At 37.2% G+C, this 24,479-nt stretch overlaps 1 protein-coding gene across 3 annotated transcripts in view; it reads right to left on the bottom strand.

Moving 5' to 3' along the window:
• VCAN (versican) overlaps positions 1–24,479 on the bottom strand; it is a 138,602-nt gene that overhangs the window by 72,204 nt on the left and 41,919 nt on the right. For 2 of the 3 annotated variants that reach the window (XM_069085061.1, XM_069085059.1), the window contains 2 exons: positions 16,027–16,320; positions 6,398–9,346 (listed from right to left, as the gene is read on the bottom strand). In XM_069085061.1, the coding sequence (XP_068941162.1) occupies positions 6,398–9,346; positions 16,027–16,320 (3,243 nt within the window). The remainder of the gene's footprint in view (positions 1–6,397; positions 9,347–16,026; positions 16,321–24,479) is intronic. The other variant, XM_069085062.1, reaches the window with a different exon arrangement.

Genomic DNA, 24,479 nt, shown 5'->3' with positions numbered 1-24,479 from the left:
AAGGAAGGAAGGAGGAAGGAAGGAAGGAAGGAAGGAAGGAAGGAAGGAAGGAAGGAAGGAAGGAAGGAAGAGAGAGAGGGAAGGAGGGAGGGAAGGAGGAAGGAGGGAGGAAGAATGGAAGGCAACCACCCCAAAACAAATCCCTAATGACTTCATTGAGTCTCCTTTCCCAAAGGGTAAGAAAAAGCCTTTCTCAGAGAATGAATGTACAGTTGCTGCTGTTGCTGTTTTTGTTGATAATGATGTTGTCAGAGGCAGGGTTGGGACCCAAGTCTTCCTGATTCCAAGTCTAGAATTCTATGTAAAATGTCACACTGCCTCCTCACTTCATTCTTATATATAAACATGGTCTTCATGATTACAAAATATTATGCTAAATAGCAATTCAAAAGGCATGGTCATCATTTGAGTCCTACAAGGCTAGCTCATGTAAATATTACTTTTCAAAAAATTAGATTACACAACATGATGTTTAAATATTGGTACAAACCCAAACATTTCTTGTTTTTTTTTCTGAAAATGAAACCTTCAGTTAAAGTTAACTTTCTATTCCTGAACCACCTCCCCAAAGCCACAATGTAAAAAAAAAAACTTAACTTATGCATCGCTAGGGTACAGGAGCAGAACACAGAAGAAATTAGTCAGAGAGAAATTATTCCTGACTTGCAAGCAATTATACAAAAAAGCAATGCGATAAAAGTTTTAAGACATGCAATTATCTGTCTAAAACATACACTAATAGGACAGGTAAGATTAAGTATCACCACTATTTAACAACTTGTGGTTAATTTTATTTAAAAATCTGTATATCTCCTGTCTCTCAGTTCCTTGTTAATAGTTTCATACCTACAGTGAGTGCAACAAAGCCTCCACTCCATACCTAGCCTACATTGGGTATGAAATTGCTTGCCAAACCATTATTCTTTGATAAAGACAAGAAGTGACTAAGTCATACTCCTTTAAGTAATCATTAGACCACAGAACAACACTGAGCCTGTCATCCTTCAAGGAAACAATTAGCAGGCAATACAATTTAAAAGATAATATTAGCCAAATGAAACAGGGAAAACCACTTTTAAAACTTTCACACTTACAAGAAAAAAAGCCAAGGAAGATAGGCCACATAAGCAAGACCATAATCTGTGATGGAAATATGTATTTCAAAAACATTAGTCACTAGATGATTTCTGGTAGAGTCAGATTGTGTCTGTAAAATTCATCTGACAATTTTGACTATATTTACAAACTATTAATCAGTCACTGACAAACTTCTGAAGAATAATGACCGATTCAACTAAACTCAATTAGCAACTGGACAAATTACTCAAAACTGTTGAATAAATTGTGTATACAAATATCTTCTCTCATCCTGCGTGACTTCATGGAAACCAGTCTCATTTCTTTTTTTTTTTTGGAGGGCAATTGGGATTAAGTGACTTGCCCAATGTCACATGGCTAGTTTTTGTGTTAAGTGTCTGAGGCTGGATTTAAACTCAGGTCCTCCTGACTCCAGGGCCAGTGCTCTATTCACTGCGCCACCTAGCCACCCCACCAGACTCATTTCTAATGGAATTTTTCTGAGCCAAAGAATGTATCAAGAGATTATAACCAAGACCAAACCAGAGTGTTCATCTACATACCTCCATACTCTATTATAATATATATATATATATATATATATATCAATAAATTTGTATATACAAATTGTAGATATATTTTCATATACACATGTATATGTGAATATATCATATATAAATTCTCTTGTGATCTTGGTAATCTTGTTATCTCTCATTTATTACTGAGCAAAATTCCATTGGAGGTCAGATTGTTGGTGAATAACACATATATTCTCAAGTGCTGCTAACACCTAGTTTCAGAATTCTACTATTATCCTGGCTATTTTTATATTTGCAATTAATATCTATCTAATATGATTCTAATGTTATATATTTAATATCAATACTTTTAAACACATTATTTTAAACTACAATAATACATACTAGTTGTATGCATGTGTGTGTGTGAATTTCTGTGCTGACTTGCAATTCAAAGATGCCTGATTACAAAAACCCTTCCCCAAAGAATTGGCTGACCCTAGAAACAGGCTCCAGTTACCTTCATATGTTCACAAAGAAAACCTTTCAATACTTTCTCAGAATGCAGGTGTGCAAATTACTCTTGCAATAGACAGAAGTCATGTTTTCAGTAACCCCTGGACCTCTGTTAAACACCCCCTGTAGCATTTTTCAGCTCATAAAAGTTTTATGAGCTGAGAAGTTCCCTCAGTCTTGTGAGCTGCTAACCACAGTCCCCTCCAGCCCCAGCCCCAGCACCCAATTTCTCCTTATGATCCGTCGGAGTAAGGGTAACATAAAAGTGTCACAAGTAGCATGTTTTCTTTCATGGAAGTGAAAAAACAAGATTAGTAGAACTAAAAATAATGAAAAACGACAAATTCCATAGTGCAGTATCACATATAGGTCAGTATATTACCTTTTTAGATTGCATAGAATGTTTAGAGGTTGATTATATTAAGACGGTCTGGATTTCTACAAAGATGTATGAAATTCATAGTCCTATCATGTAATTTTACAACCTGGAAAACAATCTTTTTTCTTTAATTTTTCTATTAAATAGATTTTCCTAAAATGGTATCCATCCCCCCTGATGAATGTCACATCTACATTAGACTTCTTTTCTGTCCAAAGAAATTTAATGTTTTGTAATATCATTAATTTCATTTCTGCTTTAGAGTTATTCATATGTCAAAGATTGGTATGGCTGAACAATTACCTCAGAAAAACACCCTGAATTTCATAAAAACAGAAGAATAGATCTGAATACACCTTTTCTTCTCAACAAAGGATCCCTGTTGTATATTAAGGAGAAGAGCAGATCTGGGGAAAGGAACTGGTCAATATGAGATACTTCTCCTAATTGGGGTGACCAGGTACCCCTCTTCCCAGTGCTTTTCTGACTTTTTGTCTCAATGCCATTTTCAAAACAACTTTCTACCCTTTTTTAAGGGTGGGCATGAGAGGAAATGACTATTCTTCTTTTCCAGGGGCTGAATCCTTCAGGATGCTCCTCTCAGTCACTATTCAATTATAGATCATCACCTTTTGTTGTGACCTGCCTCAGGGATGGCTGGGAAGCTCAAATGGGCTATTTTGCCTCCCCTTTTATCTCAAGCCTTAAAATCCTTCTACCTTAGGAAATTGCTTTTTTTCCCTCTCCTCATTTTGTAATCTGGTCTTCCATCACAAGCTAAAGAGTGGTCAAATGGGACACATTTTTACCTTACTTTTTTTTCAGTCACCTTAGCGGGACTTTTGTTTGTTTTGGTCCAATCTTGTAATTTCATCATGGTAGGGAAATCCACTTTCCAATGCAGGTTAGCACCCGTTTAGAAATTTATGGTCTTGGAGAGTGGCCTGGGGATATTAAGATGTTAAGTGCCTTGCCTAGAGTCACATGGTAATTATGTGTTTGAGGCAGAAGTTGGGCATAGTTCTTCCAGATTCTGATCCCATCTCTCCATGGCACCTAGCTGACAGTCAGACCTAAAGTATACACTTGCGAATTAGCAATATAAATTAAGTAGGGAGAATCTACTTATGCTTCTAGGTCATAAATTAGATGATAAGGATTGGTTCCCCGCCCCCTTCCCAATCCCAATAGCATGGACAGATTCTTTCTTTCTTATATGACAACCCTTTCTTCATCCTGAATAATGAAGAGTCAGGCAAAAGGTAGGAAGTATAATCTTATTCTCAAGAGAGCTCAGTCAAGGGGAACAGGAATTAATATGATCCCTAGGAAAATTATATTTCTTATTCTTGTTCCCTTTAAATTGTCATTCATCAAAGAAAAATCAAAGCATTAGCAGTAATGGCAAAGTCCACTGTAAAAAATGTCCATTAAGAAATTATTGTCTGGGGCAGCCAGGTAGCACAGCGAGTAAGAGCACCGGCCCCAGTGTCGGGATGACCTGGGGATTGAATCCGGGCTAAGACACTTAGTATCCACCCAGAAACACCTGGCCGTGTAACTTTGAGCAAGTTACTTAACCCCAATTGCTTAGGGGCGGCCAGGTGGCTCAGCTAGTAAGAGCACTGGCTCCAGTGTTGGGATGACCTGGGAGATCGAATCTGGGCTCAGATACTTAGCACCACACCCAGAAATAACTAGCCATGTAACCTTGAGCAAGTTACTTAACCCCAATTGCTAAAAAAAAATTTAAAAAAAGAAATTATTGTCATACAATTTCTCTCTAGACTCCTGATCCCTGACCTTTCTCTTCCATGCTATGGAAACTTCTTCATCCTGGAAAGTTCACTTCACTCTTGGGTTTATCACACTGAAGTATCCTCTGCCCTGTGGCCTCTCCTAATTTACTAGTTCCTCCCCAAACCATTAAGGCAGAAGGCCAGGCCAGCCATGTCATCTTTCCTCTCCAGTCCGAACTCCACATTCTTTGAACTTTTTCTACCATGGTTCCAGGTCAAGTACCTTCTTTTCCCTCATTCCCACCCACCATCACACTTTTTAGCTTGCTTTTATATGTTGTCTTTCTCCAGTAGAATGTAAACTCTTCAAGGTCAGGGATTTTATATTTCTATTCTTCACATTTAGTCCTGTGACAGTGCCTGCCACACAATCAATTCTTAACAAATGCTATTGACTTAACTGTACTTAAGAGCACAAAGACAAGGAGAAGAAAGAAAAATCAGATTAATGCCATTCTAAAAAGTTATTAATTCCAATGTATTTTCTTTGTCTCTCTTTGTCCAGATAAAGTTTTAGATGTAATACACACACATACATCTGTACACACACACACATGTTCACACATAGACACACACCCACACACACAGCGGGAGGGAAAGGAGTAAGAGAGAGAGAAAAGTAAATTCCACAAGTTTCATTTCAGATGAGGAGGATTTCTATTAACATATTCTTTTCTCATATAAAAGTATAGAAACAACTGGACAATTTGCAAGGATTTTGAAATATTTCTGCTTGAGGTTTCTATTATCACCTATGTAAACAAGCGGCTGGTCCACTGCTTCAGTTACCATTCACTTCCCATAGTTGAGAATCTTAGACACTTTGTGAGGAAGAATTTATTACTGAAAAATCAACCATTAGGATCAGCATTTCTAAGCAGTAAGCAATTAAGCAATGCACCTCCTAAGCATGATATTCTCCCAATTTGGCAAAAATCTTCCAGGTCAATGTAGAAGTATTAAGAATTATCTTAGTTCCTTGTCAAAATTTTTTTATCTATAACCTGATAATTTTCCTGATCTAAAGCAACCTGGACAAATATTAAGCCATATGTGTTGTACACTTACAATTCCGTTATTGAATGTAAATAGTATGGAACACTCTTCTTTTGATGAGAATGTCACTTTCAATAATTGGACTTATAGATACTAATCAATAGAAGGACCTTTAAAGAATTATTTGTGAGAGAGAAAATATGTGTGTATATATACATATATAGTATGTATATACATATATATGTATATATATATATTCAAGTATGCATAAAAGTGTTACAAATATATGCAGAGAGAAGACAAAGTTTAAAATGTTCTGTGTTACCATTTGAATACCAGGTTATTTAGGAATCCAATGAAGCATTAAAATCACCACCAGACTATCTAGTTTAGGTTATTTGTTACTAGACATAAATAAAAATTATAATATTGTAAAAGGTCAGTAAATGTATCCATTTCTGTTCTGTATACCCATTGGATAAAAAGCTACATACACAGACACAAGGACATCAGCTAAAAAAATGTGTTGAGCTAGCATTAAAAATCACTTTTAAACCATAATTTCTATGTAGTACTTAATGATATGACCCCAAACTGATTACAATGAACCTGCAAAATTCCCCCCAAAGAACGCTCCAAAATGAGCTCCAGATTCTATCTTTGTATGTGTGCGCTCCAGGAGGATCCAACACTTTTTTAGCTGTCCAAACTGTAAGTGCTGATGTTAATAATTAACAGACTAATGGGATGTTAACACAGTCTGAATGCTACACTTAAGTAGTAATGATGGAAGGACACTGAAATTAAAACACTTGATTTCACATGTTCTGAAATGATGTATAATAGATGATTTGGTTATATTAGATGACAAAGCGATTTTCTTATGACTTTCAAAATCAAATTTTATCAAATATTCTTCCAATGTACTAGCACCATCTTCCAACATACCACTTAGTGCAACTATCTGTAACTAAAATATCACGTTCATGACATTTTTCACACTCCAGTTATCTTCTAATGGCAGCATCTGATATGTTTGTGTTTCAAAAAATAACCATCATGGTAAAAATGTGGGTTGCCTTGAATGGCATGTGTAGGAAGGATAGACTTACCTGTCTCGTTGCCTGTGACTGTAATAATATATACATTTATATCAGGACGGATTGTTTCCCTTGCCTGAGGCTCTGAAGTAGAAACTTCCTGAGATCCTAATGCATCTTTGCCTTCCTCAGTTGTGGGCTGTCTTGTTGTCTGTGCAATGGAAGAAGCACTTGAGGTTGTAAAATATTCTCTATCAATATCTGTTTCTAATTCTTTAGTTACCACATCATCAGGAGGAGTGGGTGTAACATGATATGTTGATTCACCAATTATTACCATGTCACTGGTTGTTTCCTCACCAGGTTCCCTATCAATTATCAGTGGTTTTTCTTTAGTGACAAAGGACTTAGAGGTTGATGTGGAATGAATTTTGTCTAGTGAGCTAAAGAGTGTAGTTACATCACTTGGCACGGCACTTTTCACTGTGGCAACTGCAGTGAGCACGGCTGTTTCAGTGCCTTTGGGCTCCTCCAATAATCCTGAGCCAAACTCTGTATAATCTTGGGAGGCTTCCTCTTTTTTCCCAGTAGTCATTTCTTCTGTGCCCCGAGGTGCTCCTTCTGTAGTGAATGGGCTTGAAGGTGATCTGGAGTCCCAAGTAGAAGGACTGCTAGTGATTCTTTCAGGTTCTTGCTCAGGTCCAGGACTCAAGTGCCCTTCCAGTGTAGGACCAAGAGTCACCGTTTCCACTTCAGTCTTCACTTTGTGCTCAGTCACAGAAACATAATGCGGATAAGATGTACTATGCTCTGTTGTTCCAACGGTAGTTCTAAAGACGGGGACTTGCTTAGAATCTGTGACCAACCCATCTTCAGAGGTTGGATATGCTGATCCATCAAAGTCATGTTCATCAGTGTCCTTTGCTCGTGGAGTTATTAGTACCTCCGAAGAAGTGGTGGACACAGAATCAACATCAAACACTGGATGCTCAGTAGGTTGTTCTTTAATGGGAGTTACTTGTGTACTTTTGCTTATTGTTTGAATGGTCTCTAGAGAATGCGTTGCTTCAAAAGGAATCTGATCAACCAAGTGCACATCTTGGGTGGCTTTACCTTCTGATGAAACAGAAGGAATTAAAGACACTGTTTGTGCAGCTTCTACATGAACGGGAGGGTGCTGAGTGCTGCTACTATAATTAACAAACTCTGGCCCTTCCCCATATTCAGTTTGTGCAAATTGATAGACAGTAGTTGCTGATTTTGGTGTGTCTGAATCTAGCCCTTCATCAATAGCACTCCCTTCCATGGTTGTATCGACAACTCCTTCTGTGGGAGAATATTTAACAACTGGTTCTTCTTTAATGCCTGTTTTAGGAGTTGAATGAGAACTCACTGTGAACTGTTCTTTGTCCTTCCAGGATTCTTCTGTCAACTCCACCATTGGTCTTTGAGTAATATCTGTTGTAAGAGGAAAAGTTCTTCCAGTTTCAAAATGCTTTTCAATTGCTCCTGCAGTAGTAAATAAGGCAGTGGGCAATGCTGTAGTGCCTACGTGTTCTGTTGATGCCAAAGGCTTGGATGTCATACTATCTTCATCCAGTGGCCATTTGGATACTGTGATAACCTCCAGATTTAAAGTGCTGCTTGTGGAATGAACTTTGGTTGTATTTTCTTCCATCTTTGTTATATCAGGAGAGCCATCTGTTTCTAAGCTGACTGGTGTACTTAAAAACATGTCTTCGATGTCTTTTTCTTTTCTTGGCTCTAAACTCATCTTTGTTGTGATTGTTGCTACAGAAGCATCAAAATACTTGGTCATTTCATCAGTGTATTCTATGACATCAGTTTTCTCAAGAGAAGGTTTCATTCCAGAGTATTCTTCTTCCTCTATTCTCCCATAAAGTGGATCTTTTGTCATGTCTTTCTCTGTTTCTTCAGGAGTATGATGGACTGTAGTTACTTCTGGCTTAAGTGTTTTCTCCCTTTCTCTGCTTTCTGTTTGTTGATCAGGATAAATAAATGTGGGTGTTCCCTCAACTAAACCCTGTGGTGAAGTAAGATCTTGGGAGGAAGCAAAAAATTTGACCTCTGTGTGATTTTCTGATGGCAAAGATGTGACCCCATGTTGACCAGAAAAGTCTTCCGTCATCTTGTCACTGGTTTGTGTCTCTTCCCGACTGTCTATGGAGGAGCCTTCCTTGGTAGGCATGGTTACAGGTAAGGCTCCTGTGACTGGTGTTTTGGAGTCAGTGTGCTCCATCAGAGTGAGGTTACTGTCTTCTGAGACTTTCGACACTGTAACAACTTCTGGAATTTGGCTAATAGCAAAGACGTTCCGATCAGGTTGAATAGTATGTTCTTCTTCATCTTCTCTTGGAGTGACTTCAGAGTGATCTGTGGGCCCTAATCCAGAAATAATAACATTTGTTGGCTCCTTTTCAGTTTTACTTCCCATTTTTGTGGATATAGCCAGAGTCCCAAGTGTAAAGGACTCCTTCACTGGAGGATGTTTTGAAGCTTCTAGATATGTTACCAAGGGCCCTACCTCAATTTCTTCTGTTTGGGTAATCACTTCTTGTGTTTGAGTATCTTCTGTGTTCCTTTCCCACAAATCAGTGGCACGATGAGAGGAAGTTGGTATCAGTAAAGAAACTCCTTCTTCAATTTCAGATGTAACTGGTTTCTCAAGTGGTCCTGATGCAGATGGTGTATATTCCATATCCCATAGCCTTTCTGTACTCCCAGCTGTTGAGCTGCCTATGGCAGCCTCAGGTTGAATGGTGACCTTTTCAAACTTCTCCTCAATCATTCCTGGTGGAAGAAATGCCACTTTCTGTTCACTATTCACTATTTCCCCTATAGGAGGGATATTTGATTGAATGACAGGTAATTCAGTGATTAAAGGGATGCTGGGTGTAGCTTGGATTGGTATTATTTGTGGTTCGTTGGATAAATTGGGCGGTGCAGTTTCCACAGGGATATTCAATTGGATGGTTGTAGCCTCTGATATGTTCTGTTTAGCTAGAAAGATAATTTCAAAGAGTAAATTAGATAAGCCACTGATTTTTTTAAACAGGGTTTATGTTAGCCCGGCCGGTGTTTGGGAGAGGGGAAACTAAAAACTACGCCCCAGTTAATCCAAAGACAAATAATCATGCAGATTAATATTCAGTTCATAAATCAATCCATTATTTTATTTGGAAAGGGATGATTTTTATGGTCTCTGAAGTATGGCTCAGTTAAGAAAAATTAATAATTTTATGACTTTAAGTAATGGGGAGATCACCAAAAAAAATTGTAGGTATAAATGTTTGACTGCATGGAGTGAAAAAACACATATTGCAAGAAACAGAAATAACTGAAAATCTAGTTAGAGAATTTTGTACTATCTTGCCAGAGATGGTTAAGTTATTGGGCCCAGGCTTTGTACAATCCCCCACCCTGTGGCCCAAGCTGAGAGAACTGTGCAGGCAGCATGGAGCCTCCTGGGAGAGGGAGTGTCTGAGATTACTGAAAAACAAAAAGCCACATCAAATGTAATTGAGTTACTAATAAATAGCTAAATTGTCCATAATCTGGAGATTTTGATAAAAACAGGATATGAAGTTGTTATTTTTTTTTTAAATAAAGACTTTTTACTGTATTCCAGGTGTTTAAACATTTATCTTCATCTTCCTGTGAACCGAAGCATGGCCTTGTAAATGATCTTCTTGCACGTTAGTAAAACGTCTCTGGAACATTTTGCCTGACATTTGTTACATCTCTGCCTCTGGTCTGCACTTGGTCTTAGTCACGCTCATGGGGGCTATTTCCAGGCTAACTTTAGCATAAAACACAAATGTAGAACAGGAAGTAAAATACCTACATGGTATATTTTCAGCCTATAATTACAAATCACCAAAAGAAATCCTGAGCAGCAGTAGGAGTGTGTTTAAGCAATAGAAAGTAACACATCATCATACAGTGCTATAGTGCAATGCCTCAAGTTCTACCGGCAATTGACTGAACTTTCCAAAGGAATGCAGTGGACGAATGTGGAAGTAACATTTTACACAGGACTCCATAGCATTATGGTAAACAAGGAGGTTTGAATTTGGAAGAACTGGACCTTTGACAATCAATGACTCATCATGTCAAGGGAAGGCTACTATCAGGAAGTCAATGGTACTCTATAAGACTCCTGTAGAATTAAGGTCTAATGAAGGTTTCAGAGAATACCTCTCTTGATGATAATAGCTGTAATATTATTGGATTTGCTTTGAGATAGTCCGAAGACCATTTTACACAAATAAATATATGTTGCTATTGTCTATCAAAGCTCAACAATGAACATAGCCTATGTACTATGCCATGGACTGAAATTGTAAGTGATTTTTCATTATTAATGGGCTATGTAGTTTTAGGGACCATTTTTATAATTGAAAAACATCTTCAAAATCTATTTAAACAAATCTCTGTTTAAACATAGTTGGATCCTCACTATTTGTGTCACTATTAAGACATAAAAAAATTAGGTGCTTAAAAAAACAACAAATAAGTTAAAAATGAATTGCTATTTTTTTTGTTTTCTTAGATTTTGGGTTTTTTTTAATTATCACATTAATTTCTGAGAGACTTTCATACAATTTCTGGGTTATATTTATGTACTTTACAATTTCTCATTTAGCTCTACTGGATTTGTCTTACAAGTTTTCATATGTCAAAATACGTTTCTGTTTCAAATCTCAAATTTATCTTTTTACTGCTTTTGGAGAGAAAGGCAAAAAAAAACATCTATGGTAAGTTCCTATGATAACATCATGAAAACATTTAGCAACTTGCTGTGGGGCATTTTTTAAATGCTTGATGGTATTTTAAATTAATGAATTATTAATAAATCAATGGCATTCTTCCCCTCCCTACTGACTTTTTTCCACCTTTGCCACTGAAATTATTTAAGGGGAAGTAAATGTGGGTTTAGAGTCAATTTAGGTCAGGGAGTCAGATACTTCTGAATTCTTACTTTGAATGCCTGCTATCAGTTCTCTTTGGCAACACGGATTTGTCTTTATGTTGCCTTGAAAACAAATGGCTCTCTCAGAAATAAGTATTGTTCTAGGTTTTGTGGCTTTTTCTACTTCTATTGAATTTTGAAGTAAAATCATCCCTTCCAAGGTTCCTCATTGCCACATCCTGCTTTAACTGTGTTCTTTTCTCTTATAAAACAAGAGGCATCCATTGATTTTCAAGGGTATTCCAGAGGAAAAACCCTTCATCTAATTGTGACAGTATGTGTGTGTTTTGTGTGTGTGTATGTGTATTTTGTGTGTGTGTATGTGTATGTGGGGAGGGGGAATGGGGGGTTGTCAACAGCTGAGTCAGATCACAGCACAGTTTATCTGATCCACTGTACAACCTAAGACAACTGAGAAACTAAATTAATTATATTTTAAGAGTCAGCATAAATAACCACATAAGAAGAAACACTTCATACCTGAGCTAATGCAGAATATGCAAAGATAGAAAAACAGTGACATATAATGGCATACATTTTCTTTCCAAGGGGGAATTCTGATGGAAATGTATTCTTTTAGAGCATAGCTACTCATGTTCTCTCAATTTCTTTACTAATGAAGCTCAAAAGAGGAAGCTTGTTTTTTCCTGAAGGCATCCTTCCAAGCTCCGTAGCCAGCCTTCCACACAGATGTTTTACATTACTGTTACTCGTTGCTCTCTGTGTCCACCAGGCTATCTTGTTTTGTGCTCCTGATGGGAGACATGAAGCAGTCTTTCCTAATAAAATGTAAAACTCTATCAGCAGTATGAGAGTAAATTAGCCCACCGGCAGCTGCCTCACATCAAAGGCAAATCTGCATTTTTAAAAATGAATTATTTGTACTACTGACAAAGAGAAGGGAGGGTTGTCTATTTCTAATTAGGTTTCTCAATTTTTAGAGACGCCTTCTTATCTGCAGTGATTATATTAGGCTATGGATCAGTCTCTTTCTTATTGCGCAATTTTATTTAAATACTATTCTTAAGAGTGGTTGTGAAAAGGGAGATATGTACAAGGGGTTGTGTAGAATTGCATTTAGACCTATTACAGGTGAAGCAGGAGCCAGAATAAACCTTGACTGTACAAATGATATAAATCATTTAAAGTCACTTGACAATTGATAGAAATTGTTAGAAAGAAACAATTTCAATAAGTTCCAAAGGACAAATATAAAGGAGTACTCTTGAAGTGGAAAAACTAACTCCCCATATAGTAAATGAGGAAATACTGCTCATGCAGAAAAACAGCAGAAAAAGATCTGGGGGACATAGTGGAAAATTAATTCACCATGGGTAAAAATTTAACACCATAGTTTAAAAAAAACAAACCCAGCAGGCAGATTACCAGGATACCTACATAGGCAATCTTTCTATTATGCACAGCACAGATTAGAGTTTTACTAGAGTACCCTGTTCACATCCTAAGGAGGCTGTGAAAAAATTGGAGATAGTTCAAAGAAAGATCATAAAGATGATTAAAGACTTACAAAATAAGACATCAAAATAAAAGAACTTTTTCAGCCAAAAGGCTGGAGGACAATTTAGGGAGGAACTTCAAATGTATGTAAGTTGGTCACCAATTATTCTCTATCCTCACTGACAATAAAACAAGAAAAATGGGCTTAAACTACAGCATGAGAGTTCTAGATTAGATCTGTGAAAACCTTTTCTGTTCATGGTGGGACTTATAGAACATTAGAATGAATTACCAGAGAAAGGTCTGCTTCTCTGGAGGTCTTTAAAGACTTTTAATGATGTGACTCCCATGTGTCAGGACAGACTAAGGGTTAATCTGAAGTTAGAGATATGTGCTGGAGGATTTTTAAAGATCATTTGCAACACCTGAGTTTTATGATTCTTATTAAGACCTAATCACCTTATTGTAAAGAACCAGATTACCTGACTTGGGAACAACTTGCTAGACAGTGAGATTTATTTTATTTTATTTTATTTTATTTTTTAATGGATATCTAAGTTTACTCATGGAAGAAAAACATTTAGGACATTCTATTTTATAAACATAACATATTTCCAAAATCCATTCAGTTTTTAGAGAGCAAGAGAGGTTTTAAAGTCCATTTATCATTAATCATTCTGGGGGTTTTGTTCCATTTTTTCACAGGGAGAAAGAAGGTAGGAAAGGCATGCCTATCATTTTACAATCATTAGAGATATAGCTTACCACACATTCTCAATGAAGTGTCTAATACCAAGGGAGACAAGGACAACATGGATTGTTTTGCTTGACAATTAGATGTAAAAATCTCTGATCACTCTAGCTAACATCACTCTTGGCTAAAACAGATTTTTAACTGTGGCTAAGGATTACAACCCAAACAACATTGCCTAGTTATTTTTACCCCTCACATTTGAGATTTTGATCTTTCACATTTCAAATACAGGACTCTCTCTGGTGGCAGCATGACTATGTGGGGAAAGTAGACATCACTAAGAATTTGAGACAAATTCCCTGAATCTTTGAAATATGTCAGAAATCACTTGAAAAAACTCATATGAAATGGGGGAAAATAATTGATATTATATAACATCCAAGGACAGGTTTTTCACTTCTATCTATCTACTTAGTCTAGTCTTCACAGAAAATAATGTTTGAAGATTGCAGGAGTCTATCTGTGAAAGGGGTAGAAATAAAAGCAAAGCTAGCCTCTAGGTTAGCTGAGTAGATCACAAAATGAATTCAGTGCTCCAGTAGCAAATCGTGAATATATTCCATTTACCATATTACATGAACTTGGGAGATGCTTCAAATGAAAATTGTTCTTAATATGTCAAAGGTCATTCGATTTTAGATCTGATAGGAGTGGTTCTATCTAAAGGGAATACCATATCTTGTTATTTCCACCCTCCCTATGGATTGCTGACATAAATCACTTAGAAAATAGCAGCATGATTTTAAACTGTATTTATTCACAAATATGGGCAGGAAATTGTTTTGATTTTAATTCGCTTTGGAGGGGGAGAGCGGGGAGGAAGTTTGCCCTGAAGAACAAATCCTAGTCATTTTTTTAAAAAAAGCTAATGCCAGGTCTAAATGGTACAAACTGTATTCAAGCATTAAAGCCAGGCTGTCTGGGTAATTCTGCCCCTTCACCACTCTTCTCCCCTCCTCCCCCTCCCAACTCCCTCTGCCTTCCACCAACCCCAATCTGTTTTTTCCTTAATCATATGAGTAATTCAATCTAAAGCAGGCTTTAGAGCCCGAAGTACTTTGATAATTGTTGTTGTGTGAACTTAGTCTGAAGAAAGGAATGTCTCTCTCCTTTTGTAAATACAGGGTTTGTTTTGAAAATGATTAAGAGCGACACCTTCCCTGGCAGAGCTCAGTTGCTTGAGTGCCTGTGAAAAATCTAGTCTTCCCATTGGCTCCTTGCTGATTGGCTCTCTTGCTTCAAGCTAAATATACAACATGTGGCTTTAACACTCAGAAAGTTTAGTCAGTGGGAACTGAACCAGCCTTTTGGCAAGAGGTGGAGGCAACTTAGCTGGGATATAGCAGCATGTGATATCACTCCTTTCCACTACAAGAACATCTGTTCTGCAGACCTTAGGAACTGGGGCTACCCAGTTATCTCAACTTGGTTTCTTCCTAGTCACTGAGTGATGTCAATATGTTTCCAATTTAAAAAATCACTGGTGTCTTCAATTAATGTGTTCCATACGTCTTTATTTTACTTCACTGCGGCAAGATACACTGGAGCCTCATTATAATAAAGCTAATGAGAGTATGAAATTCAAGCAGAATGGGGTTCTGCCTTTTTTGTCCTCTATAAAGGAGGCATAAGCTCTGAGGTCAGCATTATAGTGAGGTGCCAATGTATTAATCTATTCAATTACGTCTTCATTTGCTTACTATAGGATTTATTCTGGTAAGAATAGACCCAGAACACTTGAACTAAGAGTCAATGAGAGGTTGTAGTAGATCTAAGAAATTTGAATAATTATCTAATTAATGTTGAAAATATATATTTGTACCTAGTTTTAACAGAGTAGGAAAAATATAAATATTAGACTTAGCCTGTTTATCTAAGACTTCACACACACACAAATGTTCCAATGACATATGTAACTATAAAATTATTTATTGGGAGTTATTCTAATTTTTATTAGTCATATTCTGTTTTTAAGAGAGATATTGAGGGATTTATCTGCTCAATTTTGGAGAACTATAATAGCATTTTATTTTAGAAAATTCTAGTTACTTACCTGAAAATTACTTCCACTAAAATTCTATACCGTTTGAGAAATGATCAATCCAGGAAATGACATAAACAAATAAAATGGAAAGGTTTTAATTTGGCCACATGTTGCCCCAGCATCAGAGCACCAACAATTTTCCAGCTCTAAGGAATGCCACCAACCTGGAGAAACATGGGCTGGGATTCTAAGGCATGACAGAGCACAGTTAGGACTTCATGCTGGCATTTTCTCTTCCTAACTGTAACTTTTCTGTCCACCTACTGTTTTTATCTTTTACTCAGTTACTGCTGTTGAATTATTTCCCTTCCAAAAGAACCATAATGAACCATTTTCCTGAGCAGAACACATTAAGTGGAATCTACTACCATGGAGAAAAAGCTGTCTTCAATTCATAACTTTGACGCACTCTTCAAATTCATAATTCAAAAAAGAAATAAGAAGAGACTTACGTTTAAAGCAGTAGGCATCAAATTTGCTATCAGGTAAAGGGAAGCCTGTCTGGTTCTCAAAACGATACAGGGTTCTCACCCCAAGTAAGCCACCTCCACACTGGGCCCTGGCCACAGTCACGGGGTGGCGTACACTGGCATCTGACAGCCAGCCATAATCACATTTGTCATATCCACTTCTCCAGGCAGCATGTAACTCCCCCACAGTAGCAAGTCTGGCATCCTGGTTGGCACACTCTTCTTCAGCTTCTTCAAAGGTGAGTTTGTTGGGACCGGTGACATGGAACACATCCCCTGGGAAAAGGTTCAAAGAAGAAAATTAAAAGCTAGATTTTCACTCCTCTCCTTCCTATGCTAAGAATACAGTAGAAAAAGAATAATTCTAAGGCATGGGTTACATTGTAAAAAAAAAAAAAGAAATTATTTGACCAGACACGAAAAATATTGCAGTACTTTCAAATATAACAATGAGTTGACATCATGTCATTAGAGATAGGGACAGAGTTGGGGTAAGGATAGGGGTAGGGGTAAGAGTAGGGATAGAACTAGGGATAACAGTGGACCAGTAGCTTCACTTGTATTTACTTGTATAGAGAACTCCACAGTGCTTCCTCTATCAATTCAGATTAGCACCTTCCCTGTAATTTATAATATTAGAGAGTTTCGTAGGACACTAAGATCTTAAGTGACTTCCTAAGGTTATACAACCAGCATGTGTCAGAGTCAAGACTGGAATCTGTATCTCCCTGGCTTTGAAACTAACTCTAGCCACAATGCCACACTACTTCTCACTATTATAGAAATATATTATTGTCATTATTATTATATTATTATTATTATATTATTACAACATAAACATAATTACTAAATCTTGTTACTATAAAATAATTTGGAAATTTTCTAGAGTTTATGATGAAAGTTAATCTACCATATATAAAATATATAAACCTCCACAAAAGTCCTAATTCTAGACTGTAGGACCTGCAAAGTTCTTTCCAACTAAACACAAACTCTAACAGGTTCTATTAAGTTGGGAGGGCTTCAGGCTCAGCCCCATATCAGAAGACACATCTAACACTTGACACATTTATTAGCTGTATGACCTTGAGCAAGTCACTTAACCCCAATTTTCTTGCCTTCCCCCCTCCAAAAAAAAAAAGACACATCTATCCCCTAAGGTTCAAATTAGCTATTTTCTGCAAGGTTCCTCCTCAGACACTAACCACCCAAGGATGAATATGTTTGGTCACAGTAACTCATGAGACTATCTGCTAGACCATGGAGAATTGCAGTCTGTGTGAGTGAAGGTACTCGCATATCTGATAACATGGATATTTGGAGTATTATTAATAACATGTACAGGTAATTTAGAAAAATTAAACAATAACACTTTTTGTTCCCAAAAATGTAAAGCTATTTCCATAGCCACAGAAAAAGCAAATGACCCATTTGGTTATAGCAAATTGTGTCCAGTAAATAATATTCTACATGTGCTCTCTCTGACTCCTGTTCATGTAAGTTATTACCTTAAAGGAAGAATTTAATTGTATACTGTCAGCACTATAGGAAGGCATATATGGAGTGCTGACTTCAACTGTAGCTTATATTTTTACACTTTTTTTCTGTTCTTCTATAAAATAGTAATTATTTGTCAGTTCTTCATTTCAAGACTCCCCACTGCATTTCTGATATGTCAAACATCCCAGCCACTCAGACCAAATGGACCGAAACTCCCAAACCTCAGGGCAAAACAAAACAGTGCAAGAAATTATCCCAAAATTTGGAAAAGGAAAAGGATGAAGGTGGGAGTTATGACAGCTTCCTTCTTTCTCTATGAAGTGAAAGCAGTGGTTTTCATTTGTTGATTCATTAAAGAGAAACTGGAAGTTAGCCCTATTTCATCTTCAACTCTTATGGAATATGATTTCTGACAACAACAATAACAGTGAATGACTTTATAGAAAACTTTCAAGTTTGCAAAGTGCCTGGCAGGCATCATTTCATATAAACAACATAAACATAATTACTAAATCTTGTTACTATAAAATAATTTGGAAATTTTCTGGAGTTGATGATGAAAGTTAATCTACCGTATATAAAATAGATATTTAACCATAATTCAAATGAAAAGTGTATATTTCATGAAAGAATGTTCATGGCTGAAATATTTAATAAGACAGAATTAGGGGTCATAGAAAAATTAAAATAGAAGGGATGGAAAAAGAACATAAAAATACTGGATAATAAGGAAGAGAAAATATGAATCTCCCTGTTCTCCTTCCTCATCTTCACATCCTTGCTTCCCTGGCTCCCTTCAAGTCCTTGCTACAATCCCCTTCTGATGATTATGTCCAATTTATCCCAAGTATAGTTTATTTTTACATAGTTGTTTGCATGTTTTCTCCCCAGACTGTGAGTCCCTTAAGAGCAAGGACTGTCATTTGCCTTTCATTGTATCCCTAGCTCTTAAAACAAAGTCCTAGACTTAGAGTTGTTGATGATCAAATATCAATATGGCGGATGGTCTTCAGGGGAGTACATCAGGGGTCTTTGCTGGACTCTGTGTTATATGGCATTTTAATTAGTCTCTTGAATAAAGGCATGGGTAGTGTGATTGTTAAATCTGAAGTTGACACAAAGCTAGGGGGGGTTTGGTAACACTGGATAACAGAGTCAGGATCCAAAAGAAACTGGACTGGCTAGAGTACTGGGCTAAATCCAACAAGATGAAATTCAATCAAGATTATTGTCGTGATTAGGTACAAAAATAAATCAATTTAAAGTTAATAGTATAGGATGGGGGAGCCATGGTTTATTCCATAAGTTAAAAATAAAAATTTTAAAATATGTCTAGGTGTTTTTATAGGCTTAATATGAGTCCAAAATGTCAGATAGACAGAACAGTTAATGCAATTTTCTGTTTCACTGTGAGGGGCATTTCTTCCAAAGAAGAGGGAGGTGATAGTCCCACTGTGCCCTATTATCATCAGCCTCATCTGGGGTACTGAGTGTTCAAATCTGGGACCAGGATCTAAGGAGAACAGTCTGTAGAGTGTCAAGAAGCATTCAACTAGAATGCAAGAAGGACCTTGAGTCCATGACATGAAAATTGGTTAAAGGAAGTGGCAATGCTTGTCCTGAAAGAAGAGTCAAGTGGGATATGCTGCCTTCAAGTGTTTGACAAGTTGTCATGTGGAAGAGAGCATTGTTCTTTCTGGCCCCAAAGAGTAGATCCATGAACAATGGGGAGAAGTCACAAAGAAACAAATTTAAGCTTATTGATAGGAAAAATTCTCTAACAAAGCTGTTTAAAAGAGGAATGAGTGATGATGGGCTGCCCCTCCTGAGAACTCTTACAGTAGAGGCTAAAAGACCACCTGGATATGTTAGAGTGGAGATTCCTTTTGTCTACAGATTAGACGTTCCTCCCAACCGTCCGACTCTTCGATTCTGTCAATTAAAGATGACATTTAAATTTTCGAGTCTTTGTAGCTGGAAAGAATCATAGTGGCCTTGATAGAATTAGGGGAATTTGGAAGGGAGGCAGGTTCAAAGGAGGAAAATAATGAATTCTGATTTGAATATGTTGGGTTTGAGATGTCTACTGGATGCCAAGTTCAAAATGCCTTGAGTTGAGCTAAGCCCAAATATGAATCAAAGAAAAATGTCATTACACAGGCCAAGGTCTTTTATTAAGAAGTGAGCAACTCTTTTTCTTCTCCCTTCCTCAACAGAAAACAAAAGCTAGTGTTGCTACAAGGCTCTGGCTAGCTTTCTGGGACATGTGATCCATCTCACCGAATAGCCCTTGTCTCAAGACTACATGGCAGACAGAGAGACGGCATCACCTTAAACAGTTCCATTCATATCAATATTACACTTGTTTTAGGTCTGAAAGGAATGCAAGTGTGAAAATGGGCAGCATGCCAGTATTTTTCCCTCCTAGGTAGAACATTTGGGTTTGTTATTACAGCTGGATATCAATTTCATTGCCTTCATTTCCTTCATTGTAGGGAGTTTCTACTTTGTGAAAAAACTACTATACTTCCTAAAAGCTAAGGGCATTCAACACACTAGAGTACGGGAGAAAAATACAATTAGGGAGCAAGTTCTATTTCACCAAACAACACTGTTATTCTATATGCTGGGGAATAAATAGCATTTGCCTCTCAGTAGTTTGCTTAAGGAACCAGCCTCCATGCTGAGCCAGACCAAAGAATTGACTCAGTCAAATAACCTAGTGGGATTTACTATGTAACCAACCTCAAAGTTTTATACAACAAACATTTTGTATGAGACTCTGGCAGGTGTTTGTAATATATGAAAAAGAATATGAAATAGGTTGCTAGATGAATACAAAACCATTTATATTACATTGAAAGACTTCCTATAGTTTTTCTTCCTCAAAAAATATCAATCATTTCATTCATTTGTATAATGGGTCATGTTCCCATTTATCCATTCAATCTGCCTAATGAAAAAAAGCTCACAGAATAGTTATTGGCTTGAAGTCTTCCTCTGTTGTACAAAAGTCATCTATGCCTAATTCCAAATTTATGGGCAGAGAACATTTCAAACACCACAAACTGAAATAGAAAATATAGGAAAAGGAAAACACTAAGAGGTTAATGGTGGTGCAAATGGAAAAAAGTGGACCCCTATTTTACTGCCCCCCTCTCTGGTACTGCCTGAGCTTTCTTTTTAGGGAAAAAATTAAGAGAATGCCAAACGAAGCCCTCCAATCCTATAAAGGCATTTTATTGTCATTCCATCATATATTGTGGGACACCTATAGTGAATGGAACAGGGAAGGGTAATGTGGAGGAAGAGACTGAAGAACAGCTAAACAGACAGTAGAACCAAGAGTCACAAAAATCTCAAGGAAAGAGAATAGTAAAATATTACATAGCAGTCAAGATGGATTAGGACAGAAAAGAAGTCCTTAGTCTTAGGTATCACTTCGTATTCATCGGACTGGCTAACATGCCAGAAAAGAAAATAACAAATGCTGAACAGCACATGAGAAAATAGGTACATTAATGCACTGTTGGTGGAACTGTGAACTGGTCCAACAATTCTGGAGAACAATTTGAAAGTACACCCAAAGGGTAGCGTTTTGGTTTGGTTTGGTTTGGTTTTATTTTTAAGGCTGGGGGCACCTTGGGTATATTTGTAGGCAGCGGCGGAAGCAATCACTAGATAGGGAGATAATTAAGACTGGGGGAGGGGTAAGGATTGATGACAGTAAGTAAGGGCCTCAGTGAATGAACATAGGAAAAATTATTCATTTGGTTGTTACTAATGTGCCAAACACTGTGCCAATTCCTGGGGACACAAAGAGAAAACAGAAAGTCCCTGCTTTCAAGACCACATTCTTATTGGAGGAGACAACATATGTAAGTAAGCAAGCTGGATGGAAAATACCTATCTGTCCCAAACATACATCAATGGTACATTGGCAATGCATAGGGGTCTTTTAAAGGACGTTAGCAGTGACGATGTTCACAGAATGGCAGTGCCAAGGGATTTAGAATACATAGTGGTAAGGAACCTGCTATGGTCTAGAGGACTTTAGTGTGCCAGGGGCAGGACAGATTGTAAGGCCTGCTTCCATATTACTTGAAAGACTATGTAGTTGGTGTCAAACTGATGGAGAAGATGGTAGGCAATCACCCACCCTTAAAGTGACTGGTCTTGGCCTCATCATCAAAGACAAAAGTAGAGTTACTGAAAGATGGTATCAAAGGAATGTAAGCTGAGAAGAAAGAAGGGAAGCTTGTGACAGGTAGCTTAGTTTGGTGGCGGGGAGGGGTTGGTTTCAGTGAAACTTAGATGAGGTCTTCATTTTGGATTGGGTGGGGACAATGAGTGCACTGAGAGACTTGAGGATAGAAGGGGTTTGAAACAGCAGCTGTGATTACTAGGATAAAGAATCAATTAGGGAAGAGTAGGAGGATTGCCTTGCTGCAGTGAGGAGGGCTCAGGTGAGATTAGAAAGCATGAATTTAATGTTGAAAACTAAAATAAAAAAGAAAGAAAGCGTGGATTTATAATGGATCCAGTTAGCAGTTTCATGACTCCCTCTAGCTCCATTCAGCAGCATATAAGTAGAAAAAAAAAAGGATGCAAACAGCCTACTCCCAAGTAATCCAGGGTTCAAGTGTGGCAAAACATGAGTGACAAGAGGGTAAGAGGGTAAGAAATTCAGTAATAGAGAATAGCATAGAGTTGAACTAGTTAACCAAAGGTCAAGACTGGGAAGCAGAGACTATTTCCAGAGCAGGAATCCTCACATCAAGCCAGTGATATAAGCAGGAGACAGGTGGTAACTTTCCCATTTGACACATTAGGAAATTGAGTCTCAGAGAGGTTGACTTGCTTAGTAACACAGCAAGCACATTGCAGAGATGAGATTCCAGCTCTCTTCCCACTGTACTACAGCTTCTCCATGAGGTAATGAAGAATGTAAATCAAAAAAATTACAGAGAGATGGGAATTTCAGAATGGGATTTATCTGGTACAATCTTGTCCTTTCATGTCTGAGTAAATTTAAGCCCCTTCTGGTGAGGTGGTCAAGTCAACTAACTAATAACAGATCCTGAATTTGAAGATAGGTCCTCTGACTTCAAAATCAATCCTCTATTTTTAGTCACCGCCAAAACAGCCCTATTGGGCTTGGTCATGTCTTGAAAGCAACAGTGTTCATCAAAGAATAATTCACCAAAATGCTTCAAGAAAACAAGAGGTAGAAAGAGAATCCAAGGCTTGTATCTTCCCAGTCCAGCGCCTCTCTCTCTCTCTCTCTCTCTCTCTCTCTCTCTCTCTCTCTCTCTCATTGATCTTTACCTTATTTTCGCTTTTTGGAACTCAATACAGTTACTTTCACTGGGAAGAATTGCGTGTTTTGTGACGATTATATTTAAATGTGTGTGTATATTCACAGAATTATGATATACACTTATTCATGAATTATTTATATGCTGTTTTACATGGATCTATACAAATAGATTACTTTATATTCTATATATTGTGCTATATAACTTTATGTTATATATATAGATATACTCTATATTTTCTATCAGTTGGTTTTATACTTGTATGTGCACACAAACACAAACATATCTCCAAATAATATGATAGTTAGAAAAATAGATAGATAGATAGATAGAGACAGATGATAGACATATAGAGAACAGTTTATACACACATATACTTTAATGTGTGTATGTTTATATATGTTAGATATCTGCATGGCACTATGATTTATAGTAGCATATTATCTATGACTGTATGGTTATATGTATTACATGTATATGTAGTATTTGTGACATCTCTGAGTGATATAAAGACAGAATGAATATTAGATAGTTTTCAAATTTCAAAGTTTCTTAAAGAACTTAGGTTTTCTCTTCTTGTTTTTAATTTGGTTTTATTTAGATGACAAAACCCAATAATAGCAGGCACTCATATCGTCTTTTCAAGTTTGCAGAGTGTTTTATGTGGGTTATCTCATTACAGCCTCAAAGCAACCCTACTACAGGCATCATTATCTTCCCTTCACAGATGAGGCCGGGGAAGCCCAGGGAAGTTAAGTTACTAGCCAAGGATCACAGAGCTAAGATCAGGGACAGGATTTCAGCCTTAGGGCTTTTTGACTTCTGGTCTACCACTGTAGTCAATCCATAACATTGGCCTCTCTCTCGTTTGTGAAAACAAATGCACATTCATCTCAAGGGACAATGGATCCCTCACTGGTGGGTGCTGGGTAACAGTTAACAGAGTGCTATATAACCTTTTGTGGGGAAGCATTTCAGTTATTCAAAAGCATGCATGTTACTCTAGTAATTTGAGCCTTTAATCCTTAGGAAAACAAACTGGTGCCGCCAAGGCAATTTCATTTCATTTCACGACTAAAGGCAGAATTTGGCTTGACATATTCTGAATTTGCAGGTAAAGTAAATGAAAAGTCAGGTTAGGACTTTCTAAAGTTCTCAATTTTTATGTTAAAGTAAGAACATGATGTAGTTTCCCTTTAAAAAAAAAACAGGCTTAGCATTTAAATTAAAATTAACACTCATGCCAGTGAAACAGCCTAATGGCTCATTACATAATTTACATATATTAAATCATATTTATATGGAAATACATCAACATGCTTGTTAGCTGTTCTTTGGGCTACCTGTATGAGTGTGGCCATGAAAAAGCTATTTAGCATATGAAAGAAGAAGAGGTGCTCAGAACAAAATTATGTTCCAGAAGCATTACAAAGCATCTCTTGTTGAGAGCTGTGATGTTTTAATTCAAGTGAGAAAAGCTTCTGAAAACAAGTTAGGGACTACTGACTGTTGAAATGACACAGGGGAGGCAGTTAGAGAACTGAACCTGGAGACATAGACCTCAAGCCTAACTGTGTGACCCTGGGCAAATCACTTGATGTCTGTTTACCTCAGTTT

Source organism: Petaurus breviceps, unplaced genomic scaffold (genome assembly GCF_028583685.1).
Source record: "Petaurus breviceps papuanus isolate PSGF00001 unplaced genomic scaffold, PetGlider_PUasm1.0 175, whole genome shotgun sequence".
In the NCBI taxonomy this organism is placed as follows: domain Eukaryota; kingdom Metazoa; phylum Chordata; class Mammalia; order Diprotodontia; family Petauridae; genus Petaurus; species Petaurus breviceps.
This window is presented reverse-complemented; position numbering and strand designations above follow the sequence as displayed.